General features: G+C 46.8%; 1 protein-coding gene across 20 annotated transcripts in view; it reads right to left on the bottom strand.

The window, feature by feature from the left end:
* Nucleotides 1-7,721, bottom strand: part of PKHD1 (PKHD1 ciliary IPT domain containing fibrocystin/polyductin) — a 466,962-nt gene extending 459,241 nt beyond the window's left edge. For 19 of the 20 annotated variants that reach the window (XR_012157891.2, XR_012157890.2, XR_012157896.2 and 16 more), the window contains exons 1-5: nucleotides 7,510-7,721; nucleotides 4,644-4,790; nucleotides 3,249-3,326; nucleotides 1,641-1,785; nucleotides 481-580 (exon numbers count right to left, since the gene is read on the bottom strand). Coding sequence is in view for 15 of the 20 variants with exons in the window: in XM_073335719.2 (XP_073191820.1) it covers nucleotides 481-580; nucleotides 1,641-1,785; nucleotides 3,249-3,326; nucleotides 4,644-4,695 (375 nt within the window). In the remaining 5 variants the exon portion in view is untranslated. The remainder of the gene's footprint in view (nucleotides 1-480; nucleotides 581-1,640; nucleotides 1,786-3,248; nucleotides 3,327-4,643; nucleotides 4,791-7,509) is intronic. The other variant, XM_073335710.2, reaches the window with a different exon arrangement.
* Between the last annotated feature and the right edge of the window lie 15,823 nt (nucleotides 7,722-23,544).

Below are 23,544 nucleotides of genomic sequence, written 5' to 3'. Positions count from 1 at the left end.
TATTCTAAGGACACCTTCTGCGTGAAAAATTGGGATCGGGTGGCGGGGAAGGGTAATAGGCGCCTATATAAGACAAAGCCCTAAATACCAGGACTGTCCCTATAAAAATCGGGACATCAGGTCACCCTACCTGGGAACCAGTGCTAGATTATTCCTCATCCCCTAGCACTTTGTCAGGGCTAGTTTTAAATGACTCAAGCAATAGCGCATCCACCTCTTCCCAACCTAGGAGATAGCACTGTCAGAATTTCCTCCCGCCCCAACAGTCAACCGAAGTTCTCCTGTCTCAGCATCCAGGGCTTTGGAGCTATGCTCTGGCTCCACTCCAGCTCCGGGCAAAACCCTGCAGCTCCACTGCTCTGGGCTCCAGCTCCGGGCTCCAGCTCCCAAGTCCTGTCAGCATCAGTCTGTGACCCTGAGTTGCAACCCGCCCTTTGGATTACCTTTAGCCATTTCCTCCCATCCCTCCTTGGCATTTACCTTGAAAGTGCAGTTGTCACAAGGCATCCCACCCGGGTTGCTGATCACCTGCCCATTAGCAATCACCTCCAGCTGGTACAGCCCCTCCTGCTGCGAGGACCTTCAAAGGAAACAACAGCTCGTGTGTTTTAAAGTAAAACATGGGCCAGATCCTCTGTGGATGTAAATCCGTGTAGCTCCATTGACTTTAATGGAGCTACGCCAACCTCACTGGTCACTCCTTAGAAGAGGGGAGGAGACACAAAACACCGAGGTTGACACAAATGAACAAGGGCAGAACAAGGACGTGGGGACAGGGACAACAGAGTTAGAGGGGGACGTTGTGCCATAACCCCCAGACAAGGGGCACTGCTCCCCAGAAGAGGGCTCTCCAACCAGTATGACAGCCTGGCAAAGGACATAATAGCAGGTATAGCCTGGGCAGCAGCTGTGGAAGTTTTCCACTGCCAGCCAGCGTGCCCCAAATTGAACCTAGAAGGATCACCTCTGGGGGGCAAGAGTGGAGTTCAGCTGTCAGTCTAGCCACCCGAGTTGGATTTCAACACAAAACCTACATCTGTGGCTCAAAATACATGAGCATCCCTTTCAGAAGTATTGTTCTTGCTAGCTCTAGAGAGCATACGCCCCAATTTCCAAAAGACTCCCACAGCTTTACTGTGCCTAGATGTGGGGATAATGAGTCTTTCACTTGGATTAAGAGCTTTTAGGACCAGAAGGGAACCTTTAGAGTCGTCTAGTCTGACCTTCTGCAGAACACAGGCCTGAGAATTTCTCCCCCCATGATTGCTGCAATGGAAGATTTATTCTTCCCACTACGTACGAATGCTACTGAGCCCAGTAACTTGGGGGTGAGCAAGATCATATCCCTGAGAAAGGCATCTGTTCTTGATATAGAGATCTCAGATGATGAATTTACCACGCCCCTGGGTGAATTGTATCACTGATCAATTACCCTCACTACTGAAAATCTGTGCCCTATTTCCAATTTGAATTTTTCTACCTTTTCAACCATTGGATCTTGGTAGGTCTTTTATGCTAATGGTTCAAACAGTAATTGAAGCTAACACACATTCAGAAAACAACAAGAAAACATCCTCACAGCATCTTCCTACAGCATCTTCTGAAAGTCATTTCTGAACCCCTTTATTAGAGTGCCATACCTCGTTTTGCATCTGATGATGGATAAATCGAAATATACAGGATGGACATCACACCGTACCGGAGGCAGAATGGGATTCACTAGGGACACTTCCAGCAAAGACCCACTGGTGGGATAAGTGAACTGTAACTGGGGAGATGTCAGACCTAAGCAATCCATTAATGACAAACATTTTGTAAGTGCAGGATCGTGACAACAACATATTAAAACGTTTACAGGGTGCAGTTCAGATTGTGTCTAGCAACAGCAGAGCCAGGCCCTAATCAAGGATTTTTAAACCAAGTGTGGGGCATTGTCTTTCATATTAAAACATGGTTCATCTTCCTACTCAGCTATGTATCTTCTTTGGGGGTGAACTGCTTTTAAATACTTACCAGGCAACCTCTCCCATACACATTCTCTTACAGAGCATTCTGCTTGCACTGGACCTGATTCTCCACTACCTTGCACCTTGGCATTTTACACCCCCTTTCCACATATTTTGCACGGTTGTACATGACTAAGCCAAAATGTTCAAACTTGGGCACCAATGGCAGGCACCAAAATTCATATTTAGGCACACACAAATGGCCTGATCTTTCAGAGATGCTGAGGAATTGCAACTCTTCCTGAAGCCAGTGCTCAGCACCTCTGAAAATCAGGTCATTTATTTATGGCCTAAAGAACAGAACACTGGACTGGGACTCAGGAGACGTGGTTCTATTCCTGGCTCTGCCACTGGCCTGCTGGGTGACCTTGGGCAAGTCACTCTGCCTGCTCTCTGCACCTCAGTTTCCCCATCTGTAAAAATGGGGATAATGATCCTGACCTTTGTAAAGTGCTCTCAGATCTACTGATGAAAGGCATATAAGAGTTAGGTAGCATTATTTATATGGATAATTTGGGGCAAGCAAGTTTGACAATGATGGCCTATGTGACTAACTATGTTGGCAACTCTTACAATTTTATCACAAGTCTCACAATACAATTGATGGTTTTCTTAAAGCCTCTGCTACTGCAGTCCTGTGACTATATGAAAATCTCATCTTTCGTTTGAAAAAGGAGTACATTTCTAGCTCTTATGATTTCAGAGAAAAGCAGGTCAGTGTTACTGAAGTGCACCCTAAATGCTCAAAATCCAGAAGGCAAATAAAAAGAACACAGCATTGTAAAATCTAATGATTTTTCATGATTTTGGGGGGCCTGATTGCTGTGTTGTTGTGTGGGTTTTTTTTGTTTTGTTTTACATTTACAGTTGCCCATACCAGAATGGCAAATTAAGAACATAAGAATGGCCATACCAAGTCAGACCAAAGGTTCATCTAGCCTAATATCCTGTCTTCCGACAGTGGCCAATGCCAGGTGCCCCAGAAGGAATGAACAGAACAGGTAAGCAGCAAGTGATCCATCCCTCATCCCAGCTTCTGGCAAACAGAGGCTAGGGACACCATCCCTGACCATCCTGGCTAACAGCTGTTGATGGACCTATCCTCCATGAACATATCTAACTCTTTTTTGAACCCTGTTATGGTCTTGTGTTTCAGAACACAGCTGACCCCTTGCAATTCTTCCAAGTGCTCCATTTTATCCAATGATTTCCACCAATTACTAGCAGCCTCCTAAAACTTACCATCCAATGTCAGGGTGATCCATGTTCCTCCAGCGAGGCTGCCCTCCTGAGGTTCAATGAATAACTTTGCAGAAGCCACTGCAAAAATAACCCAGATACTTCAGGATGAAATGTAATACAGCAGCAGAATCAGTCGTGCACAGCATGTATCTTTACAATGGCATTGGCAATGCTTGAGACACATTTCTGCATGGAGGGTATTTAAAAGGTTCACTAGCAACATGTTCCGACCCAAAGTATACCTTCCCTAAATAAACAAATCCCAAACAGCATAACTGGAGGAACTAAAATAGATTAGAAATACATAATATGTACACACACGCGTATATAGAATGAATACAAATGTGAGGAGATATAAAGTCCAACGACACATAAGCTCCTAGGTGCCCAAGACCCTCTTGAAAATGAGAGACAGACATCTAGGCCTTGCTATGCTGAGCTTACAAGCCTTCCTGCAGTCACTGCTTTGCCCAAGCTTTGCTCCACTTGTAGAGTGTTCTGTTCTGCAGAGGGATTGGTGATAATCCACTCTAGTTAAACCATGAAACATCCTCTTGAAAAACTATATAGAGCCCCTACGAGCAGATACAAAGGGGTCCTTGCCTAGTGGGACAGCCAAATGAAGGAGCTGTGTTCCACACCATTCAGAGATTCTGACTTGTGTTTAGCTGGATTTAGCAAACATAACGGAGGCTAGAAACTAAGAATGATGTCTCCTAGTTATTCACAGTATAGACAGCAATGAAGTAAGCTTCCCTCACCAGAGAATGACCTTATGGGACCACCTACGAACCAGAGAACAGTGCAGTTCCCATTCCAACAGAGGACATCAGCTGAGGCTATCAACAAGAGCAGTAGTTATAATGGTTTGTGAGATATGGACATTTTTCCTCTAGGAACTAGACTGGGATCCAAATATGTTTCACCAAAATCCTCAACAAAACCATCAGATGACAAAAACTTTTGTCCACTATTTGCCTGAGCTAAATTTGAACCAACAACCTAGAGGAGATAGTCGTTCACCGTAGTGAAAAAAAAAAATCACTGCCACGTGTCCCAGCATTGGAGTATTGGGTAGGTGAAATATTGCACTGGACATTGCTGGTCCATGGTTAGGTCTGTAATACACAGTGTATAGAGACCACTGGCAAAGTGGCACATTCTGTATAATAGCTACAACACTGCATGAAATCCTGCATGCTACCGCCAGTGCCCTATGTCATCGAACTTCATCCTTACCGCAAACCACTTCACAAGCCTCCCATGAAGGCAGAGCCCCTTGCAAAGCTGCTCCCAGCCTCCCAACAATCCCACTGCCTTCCCAATGGCATTCGTTCCTTTGTCCTGCTGGCCCCACAGATAACTGTTTGAGAGTCCCTGCCTTCTAGCACTCACCTGCAAAGAGCAGCAGCTCCACGTTCAAAAAGGACGGTATCAAAGTGTTCATTTCTGGCCCCAGACTTCAACTGCATGGGAGATTTTCCTGAGATCGCTCACATCTTCACAGGTCTACCATGTGGTTTTAGTACCTGCGTGCCTTCGCTGTAACATAAAAAAGCCCTCTCTATTCCTCATTCACATGACAAGCCTTCAGGGCAGGCCAATTCTGCTCTGAGTCATCGTTCTGCCAGGTAGGGAGGGCTGTTTCCTGAAATCAAAAAGAGCCTCGGCGAGAGAATCATTTAATCTCATTCACTAGAAAAGGTTTAAAAACACACACGGGGCCGATAACAGCAAACGAAGCCTCATCACTCCAAGAGCCAGATCTTCAGGTGCTCAGCACCCAGAGCCACGTTTTCCCAAGCCCTACTCCTATTTTGGCACCGAGCGAGGGACTGTCGAGAGTGCTTAAGGGATTTAGGCGCGCCATTCCTTCGGAAGGGCGCCGTTAAACTCTTCTGGCTCTTCAGCACTCTGTGCAAAAAGCGTCTGTGAGCTCAGTCCACCTCCTAGGGAAGGTGTCCAGGGTCAGATCTTCAGCTGGCACTGCCGAACGCCCAGCAAAGCTAACGGAAGGCATGGAGGGTCGCTTCCTCTGCTTGGCTGCTCCAGGAGTGCTGCAGCTATACGCTACCCCTTGTGCAAGGTTGGGGGCTAAAGTACGACCTACCGCTGAGTTTCCCCTATCTATAAAATGGGGATATTACTGCCTGAGGGAACAATCAGAGGAGGCTCAGAGTCTTAGCGTCTCAATTCTGGTGCAACTCACACGTCGAGAAAACAGGAAAACAGGGCTAGAGCAAGACAAGGAGCTAATTGGAAGGTGTAATTCACGATGATTATTATGGTAGTATCTAGAGGTCCCAACCGAAATTAGGGCCCTTTGTACAGACAGCCGAGGCCCCAAGGAATTTACAGTCTAAATAAATAAGATGGACAGACAGTGTGGGGGGGAAATAGATATGGAGGGCTGAAGGGCTTGTCCATGGTCACAGAACAGGTCAGTGGCAGAGCCAAGACTAGAACCCAGGAGAGCAGAATACCTGGGGCAGGTTTAGAAAGGAACACACTTTCAAGAGAAGGGGTGTTGTTTGAGGGAACCAGGCTGAGACACAGACATGCTGGGAACCTATAAAGCAGTTAGGGCAGCCTAGGTTACCCTCAGGGGATGGTAAGCCTGTATAGGTAGAGCCCTGCGCAGTTAAGAACATAAGAATGGCCATACTGGGTCAGACCAAAGGTCCATCTAGCCCAGTATCCTGTCTTCCGACAGTGCCAGGTGCCCCAGAGGGAATGAACAGAAGGGGTAATCATCAAGTGATCCATCCCCGTCGCCCATTCCCAGCTTCTGACAAACAGAGGCTAGGGACACCATCCCTGCCCATCCTGGCTAATAGCCATTGATGGACCCAGCCTCCGTGAACTTATCTCGTTCTTTTTTGATCCAAAACTTGTATCCGCAGCCGATCCATGATCTGCAAAAACGGCCCACGGATATCTGCGGATTTGCAAGGCTCTAAAGAGAGGCGTGTGCATAGGCTGCTCAAGAATAAATTTTTTCCTCTCTGTACTCTCTGTTCCTACTGCAAAACAAGCAACACAACGGCCGACCAGGTGGCCCTGCGCACCACTGGTCACAGACTGCCAAAGGGAAGAACCACAGGTTGGACCGGCCAGATTAGCACAGTCTGTGTTTAATTTGTAATGAAAGGGGGGGGGGGGGTCAAGCCATTTTTTTTATATTCTGGGCTTCCCGCATCAGTTCTGAGGTGCCAGGGCTATGACTTGCCAAGCCTTGAGGTGCCATGGCTCAGCCCTGGCACAAATTAAGCCCTGAGCGCAGGAGATACATAGGATTCTGCAGCCTAGGACCCACTCTAGGAGCGGGAGAACTGTGGGATTTCACTCCAAGATAGGGAAAGGCAAAAGGCTGACACCTGAGGGGGGCACTCAGAAAGGCCACAAACGGGACAGAGCTGCGGTTAGACGGGGAAACCGTGACAGGCACATTGGAAACTTTAAGCCTTCTGCTGGTCCTATTGAGATCAACCAAGTGGATTGTTTGAATGACATCCCCCTTTCAATCCGGCAGCCGTGCATGGCCATTAATAGCTTACAGGGCACTTCATCCCAGGGTCCCAACATGCCGCACACACTTCAGTTAATTCATTGGGTCTCCGAACATCCCTGCTTGAAGCAGATACATGTTGTAGCCTCTCTTTTACAGATGTCTCAGAGAAATAAGCATAGGTGCTGGAACTAGGGGTGCAGCTGCATCCCCAGCTTGAAGTGGTTTCCTTCATATACAGGGTTTACAGTTTGGTTGGCTCTCAGCACCCTCACTATACACATTGTTCCAGCACCCCTGGAGGTAAGTGACTTAGTACAATCTCCCACGGTGAGTCTGTAGCAAAGCAGTGGCTAAAAATCATGAGTTTTGTAGCCGGCCCTGGTAGGTAAACAGCAGAAAGAGAAAACTGCCAGGTTCTCTCAACTTAAGTATACAAATGTTCAGGAATATATGTTCCCTTCCCTCTGCTCCTCCTGCTTCCAGGTTCTGATGGAGATTAGATATTCATATGTGAACACTATAGTCATGGAAAACATCCACAAACTAGCTTGCTTCTATCTTTTGTGGTACGAGCTCTGCCACTTTACAATGCAATCAGTGGTTGATGGCTCCTCCTTACATTTCTCAACGAATGCAACCGCAATCACTACTGACCAGATTCTACAACCTGTACTCACAGTGACCTTGCATTTGAAGCGATACACAAAGACACACACACACACACACAAAGAAGAAGACAATACTGCTTACCTTTTCCTGCGTGCTTTTCTTCCATTGCTCAGATGAGAGATGCACACAGGTACCTCTGGTTTCAGAATAACTTTTCTGGTTTCACCCCTTTGAAACCTGACAGCTTGGTTCAATTTTGTTGCTGTTCTGGGACAAGGGTGTTCCAAGCACTAACTCTAATTGCTCTGCAGGTAACTGAATCATGTCGTGCTGTAACTTACCAGACTAGTTTGTGTGCAGGTTGGATGCCTATCATAGTAAAAGCTCAGAGCTATCCATAGGGCAAGCTTAATAATTAACCTAAGCTCCTTATGCTATTAACCACTTTGCTCCGAGTCTTTTGTTAATGACCATGGGGAAAGCAACTTGGAATTTTTCTCCTCTTGAAATAGGATTTTATACGTGCAATGAAAACAAGCACATTTTCAAAATCAATCAATCAATTTTGTATTTTTGTTTCTTTCCATTGCTTCCATATGAAAAATAAGCAACACATCAATGTTCCCCAGAACTCCAGTCAATGGAGTTGGAAGTAACTTTCATAACAAAACCCCCAGTCCAAGGAGCTTGGGGTTTTCTGGCAAACCTCAGTCCAAATTTGCCATAGTTTCACAAAGCATCTCTGAGTTTGCCAAGAATTTTAGCCAAATTTCAAGCAAGGCTGGGGTTATGTTTATGGTGTCTAGTGAAATTTGGTGGTTTCTTGGGACTTCCATACAAAACCAGGTGTGGTCATAGAAGTTTTCATTAAGATTCACTCTGGCGTTTTGAGCTCCTGGTGCAACATCACCCACCCAAAGTAAAAATCAGAAAGGTGCACACAGACCTCTGAGCTGACACTACAGGATTTTATACAGCTGTATTGGTCACACATCAACGGGAGTCTCTCAAGAATGAACAGCCCCAAGTTTCACTACCATCTCAAAGAGCCTGCCTTAAAAATGAGGTTTTCCAATTTCAAATGTCTCTCTAATAAATATTTGTGTGTAAATTGTCAGTCACAGGAGCCTCACACAAATAGTCCTAAAATCCCAGCTTCTAGGATGGGTGAAAGCTAGCCACAGACATTTTAAATACCCATGCACAATTGATGTGTCTACACTTGGTGCTATTCCTTGCATCCCCTAGCCCAGTGGTTCCCAAACTGGGGTTTGTGAACCCCTGGGGGTTCACAAAATGTTACAGGGGGTTCTTGGGAAAAAATTCCCTAATGGCGGACAGAACTGTCCCTAGGGATCCCGGGCAGCACAGGGCCAGCAGCCCAGAGTCCCTGGACTTCCAAGAGCTCAGCAGATCAAAGCAAGCATATCTATCACACTGAGGAGATTTAAACTTCAAGAATCCTGTTAAGAAATGGAAAGGGAGGTGGATATTTTTTTTGCTGTTTTTAGAATTAAATAGGCAGCTAGTGTGTTTTTTAAATTATTATGAAGAACAAGTTTAAGCTTTTGTTGTAACGTGCGTTGTTTGCCTGGACTGCTCAAGACCTGAATGCTTGTGTAGGAGGAACTCTCTGAGTTGGCTTCTTAAATCCCTTCATGCTGTTTCACATCTGATACTCCTTGATGAAACCTAGGAGCCTTGTCTTATAACAAACAGGCTTATTCAAAGTGATACAAGCTACGAAAGTGAGATCTTGGAAGGGTGTTGCCGTTTTCCTAATGTAATAAAAATACTGTAACGCTAAATAATTAATAATAAATAGGGCGTAATAAGCATGTCATAAAAACAAATTGTATATTTCCAAGATCACTGCTTTTATAAGTTAAACCTGACATTTTAGTGAAAGGGGTTCACGGGTTGTTCAAGTTTGGGAACCACTGCCCTAGCCCGACAAAGCACTGGCTGGTCTACATTCTTCACCACTGCCTTCTGCTGGATGAAATCAGAACTGCTCAAGTGTTGGTGATCAAGCTGCCACCTAGTGGCTTGGTGCCTGTAAATAAAGAACGAGCATAAGACTCGATACTATTTGCACCTACAGGTGAGCCTCTTTTCCACACAAGCAGTAGAGACCTGGGGCTTTGGAGCAGAGGCTCCAAGATCTAGTCTACATGTTCTACCTGTTTTGGGTGAGCTGCCCACATGACAGTGGCCTGGCTGTAGATTCATTCCATATTCTTATGACCCACCAGCAGGGGATTGAAGCTATGCAACTCACTTGTGCTTAAGAACGGCCATACTGGGTCCCACCAATGGTCCATCTAGCCCAGTATCCTCTCTTCCGACAGTGGCTTAGAGTGCAGTGTTCTTATTTACCCACATCTCCCTGCTCCTGGCTAACTTGAATGGAGCTTGCCTGGAGACCTGGTAATAGGAGTGTCTAGCCAATGGGTTAAGGAAAGGGAATTTTAAACATGGTTACTACAGCCCTAACATTTGAAAAGCTGATGTTTTTTGCACTACTAGGGAATCTTACTTTAAACAGCAAGTGTCACTTTAAAAGAAGGTCAAATTTAAATCCATCAGCCCTGCTATTTCCATCTAATTCCACCTAAGGCCTTGATCCAGAGACAAACACCCCTGGGCGAAGTCACAGGTCAGTTAGTTTTCAGGAGAGTTCTGCAACATTGCTCAATAGCAGCATTGGCTACATGTGGTTTCTTCCTGAATCAGAGCCCTGCATCTCAGTTCCCAACAGCCAGCAACAAGGGAAGCCCAGCAAAATTTAACCCTAGCCTGTCCTACCACATTTTGTCTGTCTTTAGTTTAATAATTCATTTCACGGGATTCCATGACACTGATGTGCAGAACCAAGGACCGCAGGGGGAAAAAATATGCAACATGGAGAAAAACTTTAAAGATGCAGATAATTTGTGGCAAAAATTAAATGTGGTGGTGGTGGTGTTTTAATCCTCATCTTCTTGCCTCTTAGCATTTTGTTCTCCGCAAACGGCTCTAGATTCAGACACCAACAGCAGCTTTGGCCTCTGATGCGAATAGTGTTACTGGCATTTACTCCAGCAGCCATGTGATCCAGCGGATAGGGTAGCAGTATAGGACTGCAACAGCCTGTGTCCTGTTCCCAGCTCCGCTGCAGACCGTCGAGTGTGCTACGTCACCTGACCACTCTTTGCCTTGGTTTCTCAATGTGAAAACTAGGAATAATTATGTCTGTCCATCTTCATAAATCATTGTGGGCTCTAAGCATGACAAAGTGCCAGAAAGATGCAAGTCTCACCAAAACAACCTAGATTTGCAGGTTGTGGCAAATTGCTGGTACGATTATGATGGGTCCCAAGCTTCCTCTTCTTGGGGGGTGTCAAGGTTCCTTCCCCACTCTGAACTCTAGGGTACAGATGTGGGGACTTGCATGAAAGACCCCCTACACTTATTCTTACCAGCTTAGGTTAAAAAACTTCCCCAAGGTACAAACTTTGTCTTGTCCTTGAACCCTATGCTGCCACCACCAAGCATGTTAAACAAGGAACAGGAAAAAAGAGCCCACTTGGAGACGTCTTCCCCCCAAAATATCCCCCCAAGCCCTACACCCCCTTTCCTGGGGAAGGCTTGATAAGAATATCCTCACCAATTGGTACAGGTGAACACAGACCCAAACAATTGGATCTTAAGAACAATGAAAAAGCAATCAGGTTCTTAAAAGAAGAATTTTAATTAAAGAAAAGGTAAAAGAATCACCTCTGTAAAATCAGAATGGTAAATACCTTACAGGGTAATCAGATTCAAAACATAGAGAATCCCTCTAAGCAAAACAGTTACAAAAAGACACAAAAACAGGAATATACATTCCATTCAGCACAGCTATTTTACCAGTCATTAAACAAAAGAAATATAATGCATTTCTAGCTAGATTGCTTACTAACTTTTTACAGGAGTTCTGAAGAGCATTCCTGATCTGTGCCCTGCGAAAGCATCTCACAGACAGACAGAGCCTTTGCCCCCGCCCCCCCTCCAGCTTTGAAAGTATCTTGTCTCCTCATTGGTCATTTTGGTCAGGTCCCAGCGAGGTTGTCTGAGCTTCTTAACCCTTTACAGGTGAAAGAGTTTTGCCTCTGGCCAGGAGGGTTTTTATAGTTCTGTATACAGAAAGGTGATTACCCTTCCCTTTATATTTATGACGGGGGGGTTCAGGGCACAGTTTCCTGCCCCTGAACTAGGGTATTTACTGTCCCACTAGTAACCCAGAGAAGGGTAGTGGAGAAGAAGGGACCAGAGCCCGCCCTCTACTCTGGGTCCCAGCCCAGGGCCCTAGGGATAGCGGTAAACCATTTGAACTAGTGCTTCCTTCCCCTGGGCTACTTCCCTCTCCTGCTCTTCAGCTTGTGGGGCTTCCTGACCTCTCTCTTTCTCTCTCTGCACAAGCCGGGTGTCTCTTTACCTAGGGTCTTGGTCTTCTAGCCAGCCACGGCTCTTCTCCAAATTCTCCTCTGCTCCAACGACTCATCCTGGGACTTACATTTCTCTCCTATGTTGCCGGCACCCAGTGCCGAGAGGCTGAACAACAGCTTGAGTTGGTTCGTTACCCGGTGTGCTACACCCAATAATCACAACAGGGTGGAGAAGCAGAAAAGTTTATTTGAAGCTTCAAAAAGGTACAGGGAGATTTGAATCTCAAATCCTGTACAACAGAGCAGGAAGTTACACAGGCTTTTATACATCCTTTTTCCCAGCATACTTATCCAATAGCAAGCTGCTCCAAGTATCCATATAGCCAGCCAATCCAGTTCCCAGCTAGTTCCCTGATTCTCTGTATCATTTGTTAAACTATACATAAAGCTGCTTTATTCAGCATTGTTCTTCCATATCTCCCCTGTTTGGCCTTGCTTAGTTTTAGGCAGTCTGACTCTGCAGCATACTGTTGCAGATTCTCAGCATAACTGCTGTGTGTGCCTCCAGGCGGGGGGGCCAAGGACACTTAGGCCTAGCACGCAGAGCTGCTGCGAGTGCCTCCAGGCAGGAGGGGGGGCCAAGGACACCGGGGCCTAGTGCGAGGGGGCTTCATCGACACTTGTGGTCTTCCATCCCCTCGAGTTACCTAGTGGCCATGCCCCAGTGTTCCCAACACCTATGTCACTATCCTGCTGTCTTCTGGCCATGCTGTATCACAAGGTTCAGAGGAGAGTCCTGAAGTATATATACTCTCTGCAACAATCATAACTCAGGTAAGGCTATAGCCATAACATATTCAGATCCCTCATACTGCAAGGCCTTTAACGCTAGAAGAAAGGAGTCAGCTAAAGAATAACATTGACCAGAAACTTGGGCTCCTAATTCTTTCCTACATAGAATATCAGGGTTGGAAGGGACCTCAGGAAGTCATCTAGTCCAACCTCCTGCTCAAAGCAGGACCGATCCCCAATTAAATCATCCACAGGGGCAATGGTGGAGTCCCAAATGGGGTTCCCCATGTAAAATGTAATGGGTCCCCAATAACAGGCTGACTAGTGTGCTTGGATGTGACTGCCCCCTACTGAACAGGAGGGCAGGCTAAGCCATCTTTTTTTATATGCGCGGCTATCTGCTCGGGAGCAGGCTGTCACCGCTAGAGGAGGTGATGCCATGGTCTCCCCTCCGCTAGCTTTAACTTGCAGCCACCGCTCCAATGAGCGCTGATAGCAGAGGCTTCCTTGTGCATTGAATCCACACATCCTTCACCCATCCCCGATCCTCGTCCCACCCTTATCCACTCCTACAGCTCCCCCTACATCCAGGCAGAGTTTCCATGGCCAAGAGCTCCCACAACCCCAGACCCAATGGAGGAAACCAAGTGAATTGGGTCCCATAATCCATCCCTCCCCCACCTGCTCTTCTCATCACCTCCCAAGAGCCTCTCACTTTTCTGCGGGGGGAATCTGCTGAGTGGCAGGAGGATCCAAATCCATTTCCCGGCTACGGTCAGCTCCCCCTGCACAGCAATGCCCTCAGCTGCTGCTGCCTGTTGTGTGACCAGCTAACCAGCCGGCCCGTTCGGAGTGGCAAGTGAGAGGAGAGCACTGCTGTATGTGGGGGGACAGAAGTCATTTACAGGAGCATTACTGCTTGCCGCAGATAGGGCTGACCCACATAGCACATCCACCATGCAGAAGCACCTTGGGGGGAAACAGTGGAAAGTTGCTGGAATGTCACCACTAAGCAACTAAGGCCCTTCACCAATGACTTTGGAAGGCCCCTAGATGTGTGGGGCACCACACCAGCCATGGGAATAAAGGGCAGGGTTTCCACAGCTGAAACTGCTCAGATGTGCAGAGAAGGGGGTGGTGGAGGAGGCATGTAACCCCCTGCAGGATCTCCAAGATCTTCTGCAGTGTCCCGAGAGCTGCTCCATGAGGATCTGGGTGGGCATCAGCAATCTCCTATGAGATCTGGAGAGGAGCACTGCAATGGCTGGAAGTTGAAGCTAGACAAGTTCAGACTCAAACTAAGGAAGGGCAATTAGCCATTAGAACAACTCGTCAAGGGCCCTGGTGGATTCTCCCTCACTGGCCATTTTTAGTCCAGGAGGTATGTTGCAGTTCAAACAGAACTATTTTGTGGAAGTTGTCTGTCTGCCTGTGCTATAAGGAGTTGGTCATCGTGATCCCTTCTAGCCTTAGAATCTATTCATCCCTTGAGGGCTGCGGGAAGAGACTGGGATGTGGGCAGTCATGCCCAGTAGTTAGAGCAGTACTTAGGAGTCAGAGCCTCTGGTCTGAGCCAGACACCAGAGCCAAAGTTAGAAATCAGAGCCAAGGGTCAGGACCAGGTCACTTGGAGTGAAGCAAAGCTGGGAACAAGGAGGTACCAACACTAGAAGCAGTCACTGAAGTAGTGCCGCCGGTAGGTGTAAGAGCTGGTCTGCTGATTCTTCTAACCAAGCAGGAAGTGTAGCCAATTAGGCAGCTTACTACCAGCTAGCTGTGCTCGTAGGTTGCCCAGAGAGGGGTTCTGCTACAGGCCAGATTCCTGACAGCTGTTCCCAGAGGCTGGCTATACACCTGATTCCTGGTGGTCTGGCTGAGCCCCAGATTCTGTGTCTTGGGGAGTTCAGTGCTCACATTGCATCAGCTTGCCCTTGTTGGTAACAGTGTATTTCTATAGGGTGAATTGTTCAGGTGCTCAGGGTCTGAGAATAGGTGCATCAAATGCACTGAAGCCAATTAACAATGAACCTATGTGGTTAGAAACTGATCACTTGGGATCCCAAATGAATACATGTCTTTAATTTAAACTCCAGTTGCTTTCAGTTTCATTAAATGAGTTAAAAGGGGACACACAGAGATTAGAGATGGCAAAGATGTATTTACTCTATTCACACCCCTGCAAAAGTAGCATCTGTTAATTGAGAATACCCTGTGGCCTAAACAAGGAGCGGCCACAAGCAGAGACAAATTTAGCACAGCAACATCACACTGGACACCTTAGAGAAAGTAGGTTTTTTGTTTGTATGTTTTCAAAACTCACCTAGTAGAGATGCCAGCTCTGGGACATGGGCATCCACATTCAAGTCTGCACTATGGTAACTTAGAAAAAGTCCACCCATGTGTTGGGGTATATACAGTATTTGCAGTTTCCAAAGGGTTAAAAAAAATCCTGAATTGCCATCTGATTTTGCACAGGACCAGCAACTCATTCTGAAGTTCAGGGTTTTAGGTTCAGAAGTAGAATGAGGGACAGTGCTTCATAAGAGGTTCTGGATCTTTGAACAAACAGTCCTGGGCCATTTCTGAAGCAGACCACAAATAATTACAGTACAAGCACGGAGGGTGAACAGTAGCTGTTTAGCCACTGGGTGGCAGTGCTGAGTGGCTGCAGAACTGTACTTCAGTTGAAAAGTGAGGACTGACGATAAGCCAAGCGGTCGCCCATCTGCAGGCTGGTGCCGTGTAACACTGCTTCAGTAATAATGGTTACTAAGAGTGCACACTGGAGGGAGGCAGTATAGACTGGTGGTGAGAGCAGAGGCGTAGGTGTCAGGAGACCTGGGTTCTAGTCCCAGCTCTACCTTGGGTAAATTGCTTCATCCCCAGATTCCCCACCTACAAAACAGGGATATCATCATCATCAAGGCAAATCCCACAGCCTCCTTGCAGATCAATAGCCCCCTGGATCGGTTGCTAGCTAGGTTCCAAAGCCTTTCTGCCTGGATGTTCGGTCTGCGTCCATCTTTGACAATCTTATCACACCACCAAAGTTTCTGGTGCCCACCTGATCGCCAGCTCCCTGTCCGCATTCCTCGGTAAACACACTTCATAGGTCTCCCAGCCTAATCATCTCTCTGTACCAAGAAAGCCTCTGAAACGAAACCAGTACTGACAAAGGCATTTGCTGGCATCAGCTCCGAATATCTTCCTAGCTGAGCTTGTTCTGCTGCTTAACGTGGAGCAGCTGATAAAGATGACAAGAACTGAAAACGTCAACCCATCGCCTTCCTTGGCACCCACGTTTCCCTGCTGGCCAACTGAGTTGGGACGACAACACCCTCAGGCAAGATAGGCAGCAACCCAGGGCAGCAGATTCATGGCAAGCTGGGGTGCGGACCCTGCACACGTTAACAGTTTCTCTATGTGCTTTGATCTAGTCCCATTTCAAAGAGAACTTGCTCAAAGTACATTAACAAACTGTTAACGCATATAAGCGGGGTGCACATTGTGGACACCTCGTGCATATTTACACATGCTCGGAGACCCTGGCATGGACCACGCAGCTGGAGCACCTGGCCCAGTGGAAGCCCATTGCCTGGCCCAGCCCCCAGCAGCCTCTTCCTGGTCAAGTCCTTGGCTGGGCAATGACTAAGTAAGTGGCACCCTCAGCCTGCCCCCACTCTAGTCCTCCTGCCCTTCCTCACCCCCCATGTTCTACACCCACCCCAGCTGGCCCTGTCCCTTTAGGACACAGCAGGAAACAGGGCAGGACCCCAATCACCCTGCCCTAGCCTTCCTGACCCACATATCCCCTCCATTTGCCACACAGGGTCCTGCCCCCCCCCCCCCCCAAAAATCTACTTCCCACCTCAGCTAGCAAACAGGAGCGGCTAACAGGGGAGTTTTGCGAGGGACTTCTCCAGGTGAAGGAGGAGCAGTTACGTGACCCTCGGGGTAAGTGTGTTGTCTGTTGTGTGTGTTTGTGTTTGTTATGGTGTGCTTGCTGCTGGACTGAAATATACCGTGTGGTCTGTTCGTTTGAGGGACTGTGTGCTGATCGTGTGGGTGCTGAGCCTAGCAGCCTGCTAGGCAAGGCTAAGAACTGAGAGCTTCTTAATGAGGCTTTGATCCCTATGCCCTTTAGCACCCATTAACCCTTAACCAAAGGACAGGGCTACTCAGGAAGACCAGGAGCGGTTAACAGGAGAGTTTTGCGAAGGACTTTACAGGGGGAGCATGTGGGGGGGGGCTACATACACTCAACATTCCTTAAACTTCTTTACACTTAAAGCCAAAAACACCCCCTGATAAAAAACAAAACAACATCAACAAAGGAACAAGCTGCAGGAGTAAAAAGAGAATTAAGGCAGAAGTCCACCAACAGAGTGGGGGCTACCCTGTTTATTGCACCCAACGCAGCATGTATGATTATCTGCCCTATGGGCAGGAGGTGGATGTGTGCACTCGGTTCAAGGAACTCCTGGCCCTCATAGACCGTGTACGGGCTTTGGAGACCAGGGTGGCTGAGTTGGAGGAGCTAAGAGAGACAGAAGTACATAGATGAGACTTTCCGGGACACATTAGTATGGTCCCACCCCCCGGTCTGACAGCCTCTGTGCTGTTGAGGAGGATGAAAGCCTCAGGGAAGGAGAACATCCAACTGGAGCAGAGGGAAATGATCCCATAGTTGGGACACTCCTTCCAGATCATGTTGTGGTATCCTCTCACACTGCAGATACCTCCCCAGAGGAGGGGACTCCAGTTATTGGGAAGAGACAAGTAATAGTTATGAGCGATTTGATCATTAGAAACATAGATAGCTGGGTTTGCGATAACCGGGAGAACCACATGGTGACTTGCCTGCCTGGTGCGAAGGTTGCAGATCTCTCAAGACATCTAGATAGACTTATGTGTAATGCTGGGGAGCAGCTGGTGGTCGTGATACATGTAGGTACCAATGACATAAGGAAGGATAGAAGAGAGGTTCTGGAGGCCAAATTTAGGCTGCTAGGTAAGGATTGAAGTCCATGACCTCCATGGTAGCATTCTCTGAAATGTTTCCAGTTCCATGCACAGGGCCAGTTAGACAGGTAGAACTGCAGGGTCTCGGTGCGTGGATGAGACAATGGTGTAGGGAGGAGCGGTTTAGATTTATTAGGAACTAGGGAAACTTTTGGGAAAGGAGCCTATACAGGAAGGATGGGCTCCACCTAAACCAAAATGGAACCAGATTGCTGGTGCTTGAAATTAAAAAGGTCGTAGAGCAGTTTTTAAATTAAGGGCTGGGGGAAAGCCGACAAGTGCACAGGAGCACGTGGGTCGGACAGAGACATCCCTTAGGGAAGGATCTACTAATGGAGATTGTCTGTGTCCTAGTAAGGAGGAGAGGATGGAAGATGATAAAATACAGGTAGGATCTGATGAGAAACAGTCAAATGAAAGAGTCCCATTCAATTACATCATGTAATGGGAGACCGCTAAAAAGTGACAAGTTTTTAAAGTGCTTGTGTACCAATGCTAGAAGTCTAAATAATAAGACGGGTGAACTAGAGTGCCTCGTATTAAATGAGGATATTGGTATAATAGGCATCATAGAAACATGGTGGAATGAAGTTAATCAACGGGGGGACACAAATATCAGAGGAGTAGCCGTGTTAGTCTGGATCTGTAAAAGCGGCAGAGTCCTGTGGCACTTTATAGACTAACAGATGTATTGGAGCATAAGCTTTCGTGGGTGAATACCCACTTCATCGGTAATACCATGGTACAAAATGTATTGGAAGGACAGAACAGGTCGTGCTGGTGGGTGAGTGGCACTATATGTGAAAGAAAGCATAGAATCAAATGAAGTAAAAATCTTAAATGAACCAAATTGTACCACAGAATCTCTATGTATAGTAATTCCAAGCTTGAATAATAAGAATAGAGCAGTAGGGATATATTGCTGACCCCCTGACCAGGATGATGATAGTGACTGTGAAATGCTCAGGGAGATTAGAGAGGCTATAAAAATAAAATAATAATAATGGGGGATTTCAACTATCCCCATATTGACTGGGTACATATCACCTCAGGAAGGAATGCAGAGATAAAGTTTCTTGACACCTTAAATGACTGCTTCTTGGAGCAGCTATTCCTGGAACCCCCAAGAGGAGAGGCAATTCTTGATCTAGTCCTAAGTGGAGCAAAGGATCTGGTCCAAGAGGTGAATATAGCTGGACCGCTTGGTAATAGTGACCATAATATAAGAAAATTTAATATTGCTTGGCAAGGAAAACACCACAGCAGTCCACCATGGTAGCATTTTATATCAGAAAGGGGGACTACACAAAAATGAGGAGGTTAGTGAAACAGAAATTAAAAGGTACAGCACCAAAAGTGAAATCCCTGCAAGCTGCATAGAAACTTTTTAAAGATGCCATAAATAGAGGCTCAACTTAAATGTATAACCCAAATTAAAAAAACATAGTTAGAGAACCAAAAAAGAGCCACCGTGGCTAACCAACAAAGTAAAGCAGGGAGAGGCAAAAGGCCATCCTGTAAAAAGTGGAAGTTAAATTCTAATGAGGAAAACAGGAAGGATCATAAACCCTGGCAAATGAAGTGTAAAAATATAATTAGGAAGGCCAAAAAAAATTTGAAGAATGGCTAGCCAAAGACTCAAAAGGTAATAGCAATTTTTTTTTTTAACATCAGAAGCAGGAAGGCTGATCAACAACCAGCGGGGCCACTGGATGATCGAGTTGCTAAAAGAGCACTCAAAGATAAGGCCATTGTGGAGAAACTAAAATGAATTTTTTGCATCGGTCTTCACAGGTGAGGATGTCAGGGAGATTCCCAAACCTGAGCCACTCTTTTAGGTGACAAATTTGAGAAACTCTCCCAGATGGAGGTGTCATTAGAGAAGTTTTGGAACAAACTGATAAACTAAACAGGAATAAGTCACAAGGACCCAGATGATATTCACCCAAGAGTTCTGAAGGAACTCAAATGTGAAATTGCAGGAGTACTAACTGTCGTCTGTAACCTATCATTTAAATCAGCTTCTGTACCAAATGACTGGAGGATAGCTAATGTGACAGCAATTTTTAAAAAGGGCTCCAGAGGTGACCCCGGCAATTACAGGGTGGTAAGCCTGACTTCAGTACCAGGCAAACTGGTTGAAATGATAGCAAAGAACAAAACTGTCAGACTCATAGTTGAACATAATTTGTTGGGGAATAGTCAACATGGTTTTTGTAAAGAGAAATCATGCCTCACCAATCTACTAGAATTCTTTGAGGAGGTCAACAAACATGTGGACAAGGGGGATCCAGTGGATATAATGTATTTGGATTTTCAGAAAGCCTTTGACAAGATCCCTCACCAAAAGCTCTTAAACAAAGTAAGCAGTCATGGGATAAGCAGGAAGGTTCTCTCATGGATTGGTAACTGGTTAAAAGATAAGAGACAAAGGGTAGGAATAAATGGTCAGTTTTCAGAATTCAGAGAGGGAAATAGTGGTATCCCCTGGGGTCTGTACTGGGACCAGTACTATTCAACATATTCATAAATGATCTGGAAAAAGGGGTCAACAGTGAGGTGGCCAAATTTGCTTTTCTTCTCCCCCTCCCTCCATCACTCGCTGCTCTTCCCCTCCCTACCCAGGTCAGGAGGGACTCACCTGCAGAGCCGCAGCTGGGACCTGCAGCTGCCCGACGCAGGTAGATGACGACCTTGGCTGAGTAGGGGCTGGTGTGCGTCATGACCTGGCCCCTTCTCCACCCACAGTAACCAGACTATGGGCGTCCAGTCAGTAGATCTGACTGGACACTGCCAGGTCCCATTTTCGACCAGACATTCCAGTCAAAAACCAGGCACCTGGTCATCCTAGGAGCTGGATGTCTACTGAAAGAGTTCCTGGGGAGACGCTGGATGGAGGAAACCAGATAACATTCCACTCCCTAAACACTAGAGTGATCTGTAAACCCAAACCAGCCAGAATTGATCATTTTGGCAAAGCAGGTCCATTTACTGTGCAAATAGGCAGAGTGGGCAGCGTCGATCTCTTCCTGAAGTCTTTTCCTCCACATCATCACTAGATGTCATGTGAGACCCTGCTTACACAGGGAAGGGAGGGATGTGGGATTATCCAAGTAGAAGATGGGGGTAGCTAAGAGGAAGCGGGTTTTTGGGAGGAGGACAAGGTGGGTACAAACTCAGTACGTGGGGGGGTCGAGGTCTGAAGGGAGCTGAGAACAGCTGAGTTTTGAAGGAGGATCCAGTTGAGTTGGAGGGTGTGCACAGGGAGGAGTGGTGAGCAGTTTTGTGGGAGCTGGGCGGTGTCTGGGAGTGGGGATGACTAGTTGCTGTGTGGGAGAGTCTGGAACCTGTACTGGGCTCCCCAGATCTTCTGTCCCTAGCACTGGCTGCTCCCTGCAGCTCTTTCAAAGGTCATCTCCAGCTAGGGAAGCTGCAGACAGAACCCATGTAGCTAGCTACCTGCACAGCAGACACCACAGCAGCCTCTGACCACACAGAGGCACAATTATGGGTCATCCTGGCAGCCCTGCTTGATGCATGGCATGTACCTGGGCTGTAGGAATGCATTAGCTGCGACAGCAAGACTGAGCATCACACAAGGCAGGCCTCTGTCTGCATTGCTGGCCCTTCTAAATACTCAAGCAGGATTTTGTGATCCCTACAAGCAGGGAGCAACAACAAACAAAGTTAAATCCCTGCCCTCCCATTCACGCCCCAAACGTATATACCCCTCTTACCTCCAAAAGAAATGAAAACGGAAGGGACAATAAAGAAAAGTGGTCAGGGAGACACTGAAGCCAAGCCAAGAGTGGTAGGTGGGCTGTAAACCCCCCACCCACATCTGGACTACAACTGTAAACTCCAAAATAAGCACTCAAGTTTACAGAAGAGCCCTGGTATCCTGAAAGAGGCCCTTCCGAGTGTTTATTCAGTTCCGTGTAGAGTTCCCACCCAGCTGCTACTTCTTTCTATTAATACTAAGTCTTACTCTATTGACTCAAGTTTCCTAGCAACCAAGGCCAAAGAGAAGGTGCTAAGAATTGGAATTAATTGTTAATAAATCCAAGTGTTAATTGTCTCTGGCTGGAGGAGCTAGTTAGATGTTGGCATGAAGGTTTCCAGCTGCAAAGGAAGCCAGGAGAGTTGGGCACAAAACTCACTGAATTTCCCAGGCTTCATCCTTCTGCTTGTCGGTCTCCGAACTGGTGATCCCAATGAAGCATTCAGAGGTGTATTAGCATTGCTGGAATATCGGAATAAAGTACGGAATCCATTTTTTTGTTTTTAATCTCGGTCTAGTGCAGCTGTGGCGCAAGACCTGGACATGGGCTTCCATTGACTTCAAAGGCAAGTCAGTGGCAAAGGAAAGGATTCAATCTAGGCTTCCCAACCCCCCCTTCACATTTCTCTAACCACAGTCTTTTTATGCCAACTTCAGTATTAAAGAAGCTTTATTGCATGCCCCAGCCTCACTGGTGATCTCCAGAGAACTAACTGAACACTCCGAAGAAATAGCTTGTCACACCATGTCTTGGGTTCTGGGTAAAGCCGGAGACGGATTCTGTAGGAGTTGCATCTCTATGGCCTTTGGTAAATGGGCCAAATCAGAAAACACTGAACTTGTCAGAACTAAGCCCTCCCTCAGTGTCAGGGCAAGTAGTGGTCAGTCCCTGGCCTGGGCCCAGGAGAGCTAAAAGAACCTAAGGCTCTGGGACGAAGACCATGTTGACAACTCCACTCCTTTAGCACAATGGAACTCTCTATAGAAAAGGCAGAGATCTTGGTGTGGGGGACAGAGCTTTCTAAGGGGTTGGTCTGACAATTTAGAATGAACTTCCCCAGGAACTAAGAACCATCACAAACTCCTCTGCCTTCTGCTCCAACTGCAAGGTACATTTCTTCAACCTGCTTGTCTGATATAAACACAGAGCAACACGTACATGGGGGGGGAAAACCCAACCCTACCAAACCAAAACACACACTACTGCACAGACAATTCTCCCCCATAACCACACATGACAGATGTTAGTCAGGTCACTCAGTGCACTACTGAATGGCGCTTATACACTATGGTGATAAGTGTGGTATGAGAACCTGCATAGAACAGAACAGAAGAGCTTCAACTTTGCCAGAACTGGGTGGAATGTCTGAGCCACGTGTGCCCTTGCTACAAGGCTCTGTTTCCCAGCTTCCTCTGATCCTGTCCTTGCCTGGTAAAATGTCCCTTATTTACATGTCATGCACCTTGTTCTATCACCAGGCTTTTCAACGGTATCTATAGAAATACCCCTGAGCTGTGCTTGGCAGCCTTTTGCCTCCAGCACCAGTCACGTGCAACATGAGACCCTGAAAAAAGATCCCCAGCTCAGCGCCTAGAGGACAGTTGTTCACAATGGAAAAATGTCTCACTTGTAATTTGCCCTGATTGGCAGCCTCTGCTGAGGAAAGCAAAAAGAATGAGATGGGACAGAGCAGCATGCCCAGCCCCCAGCCCCTTGATTTCTCCCGTGAATGTACTTGGTATCCAAACCGCACAATGGAAAGTGTGTTCCATCCCTTGCAATGTTAGAACCTGTCTACGCAGGCAAACCAGCTGTGACGGGGGTGGAATGAGCAACAACAGGCTGGGTCTTACCTGTGTCAAGACTAAACCATGTTTCAACCACATTTCTGAACCTCAGTGGGAACAGGGTTGCAAAGATCTGATAAGAGATTTAAAGAAGAGCTTGTGTAAAAGATTATAAAAATAGCAGCTGGCATTCCAAGCATTTCAAATGTTGATCCATTAGAGCCTGAGGTAGATAGATAGCCCCACTCCACAGACGGGGAAACTGTGGCACATGGGGGGGAACCTCTATTTTTGGTGACCTCAACCCAACATTAGACTATCTAGGTATCTAGAGCTGGGCATCTACATTCCAAAGCAGCCAAAACTAGAGGCTACTTTTGAGAA

This window comes from Lepidochelys kempii, chromosome 3 (genome assembly GCF_965140285.1).
Source record: "Lepidochelys kempii isolate rLepKem1 chromosome 3, rLepKem1.hap1, whole genome shotgun sequence".
Taxonomy (NCBI): domain Eukaryota; kingdom Metazoa; phylum Chordata; order Testudines; family Cheloniidae; genus Lepidochelys; species Lepidochelys kempii.
Note: the sequence above shows the minus strand (reverse complement) of the source record. Positions and strands in the feature narration are given on the sequence as shown.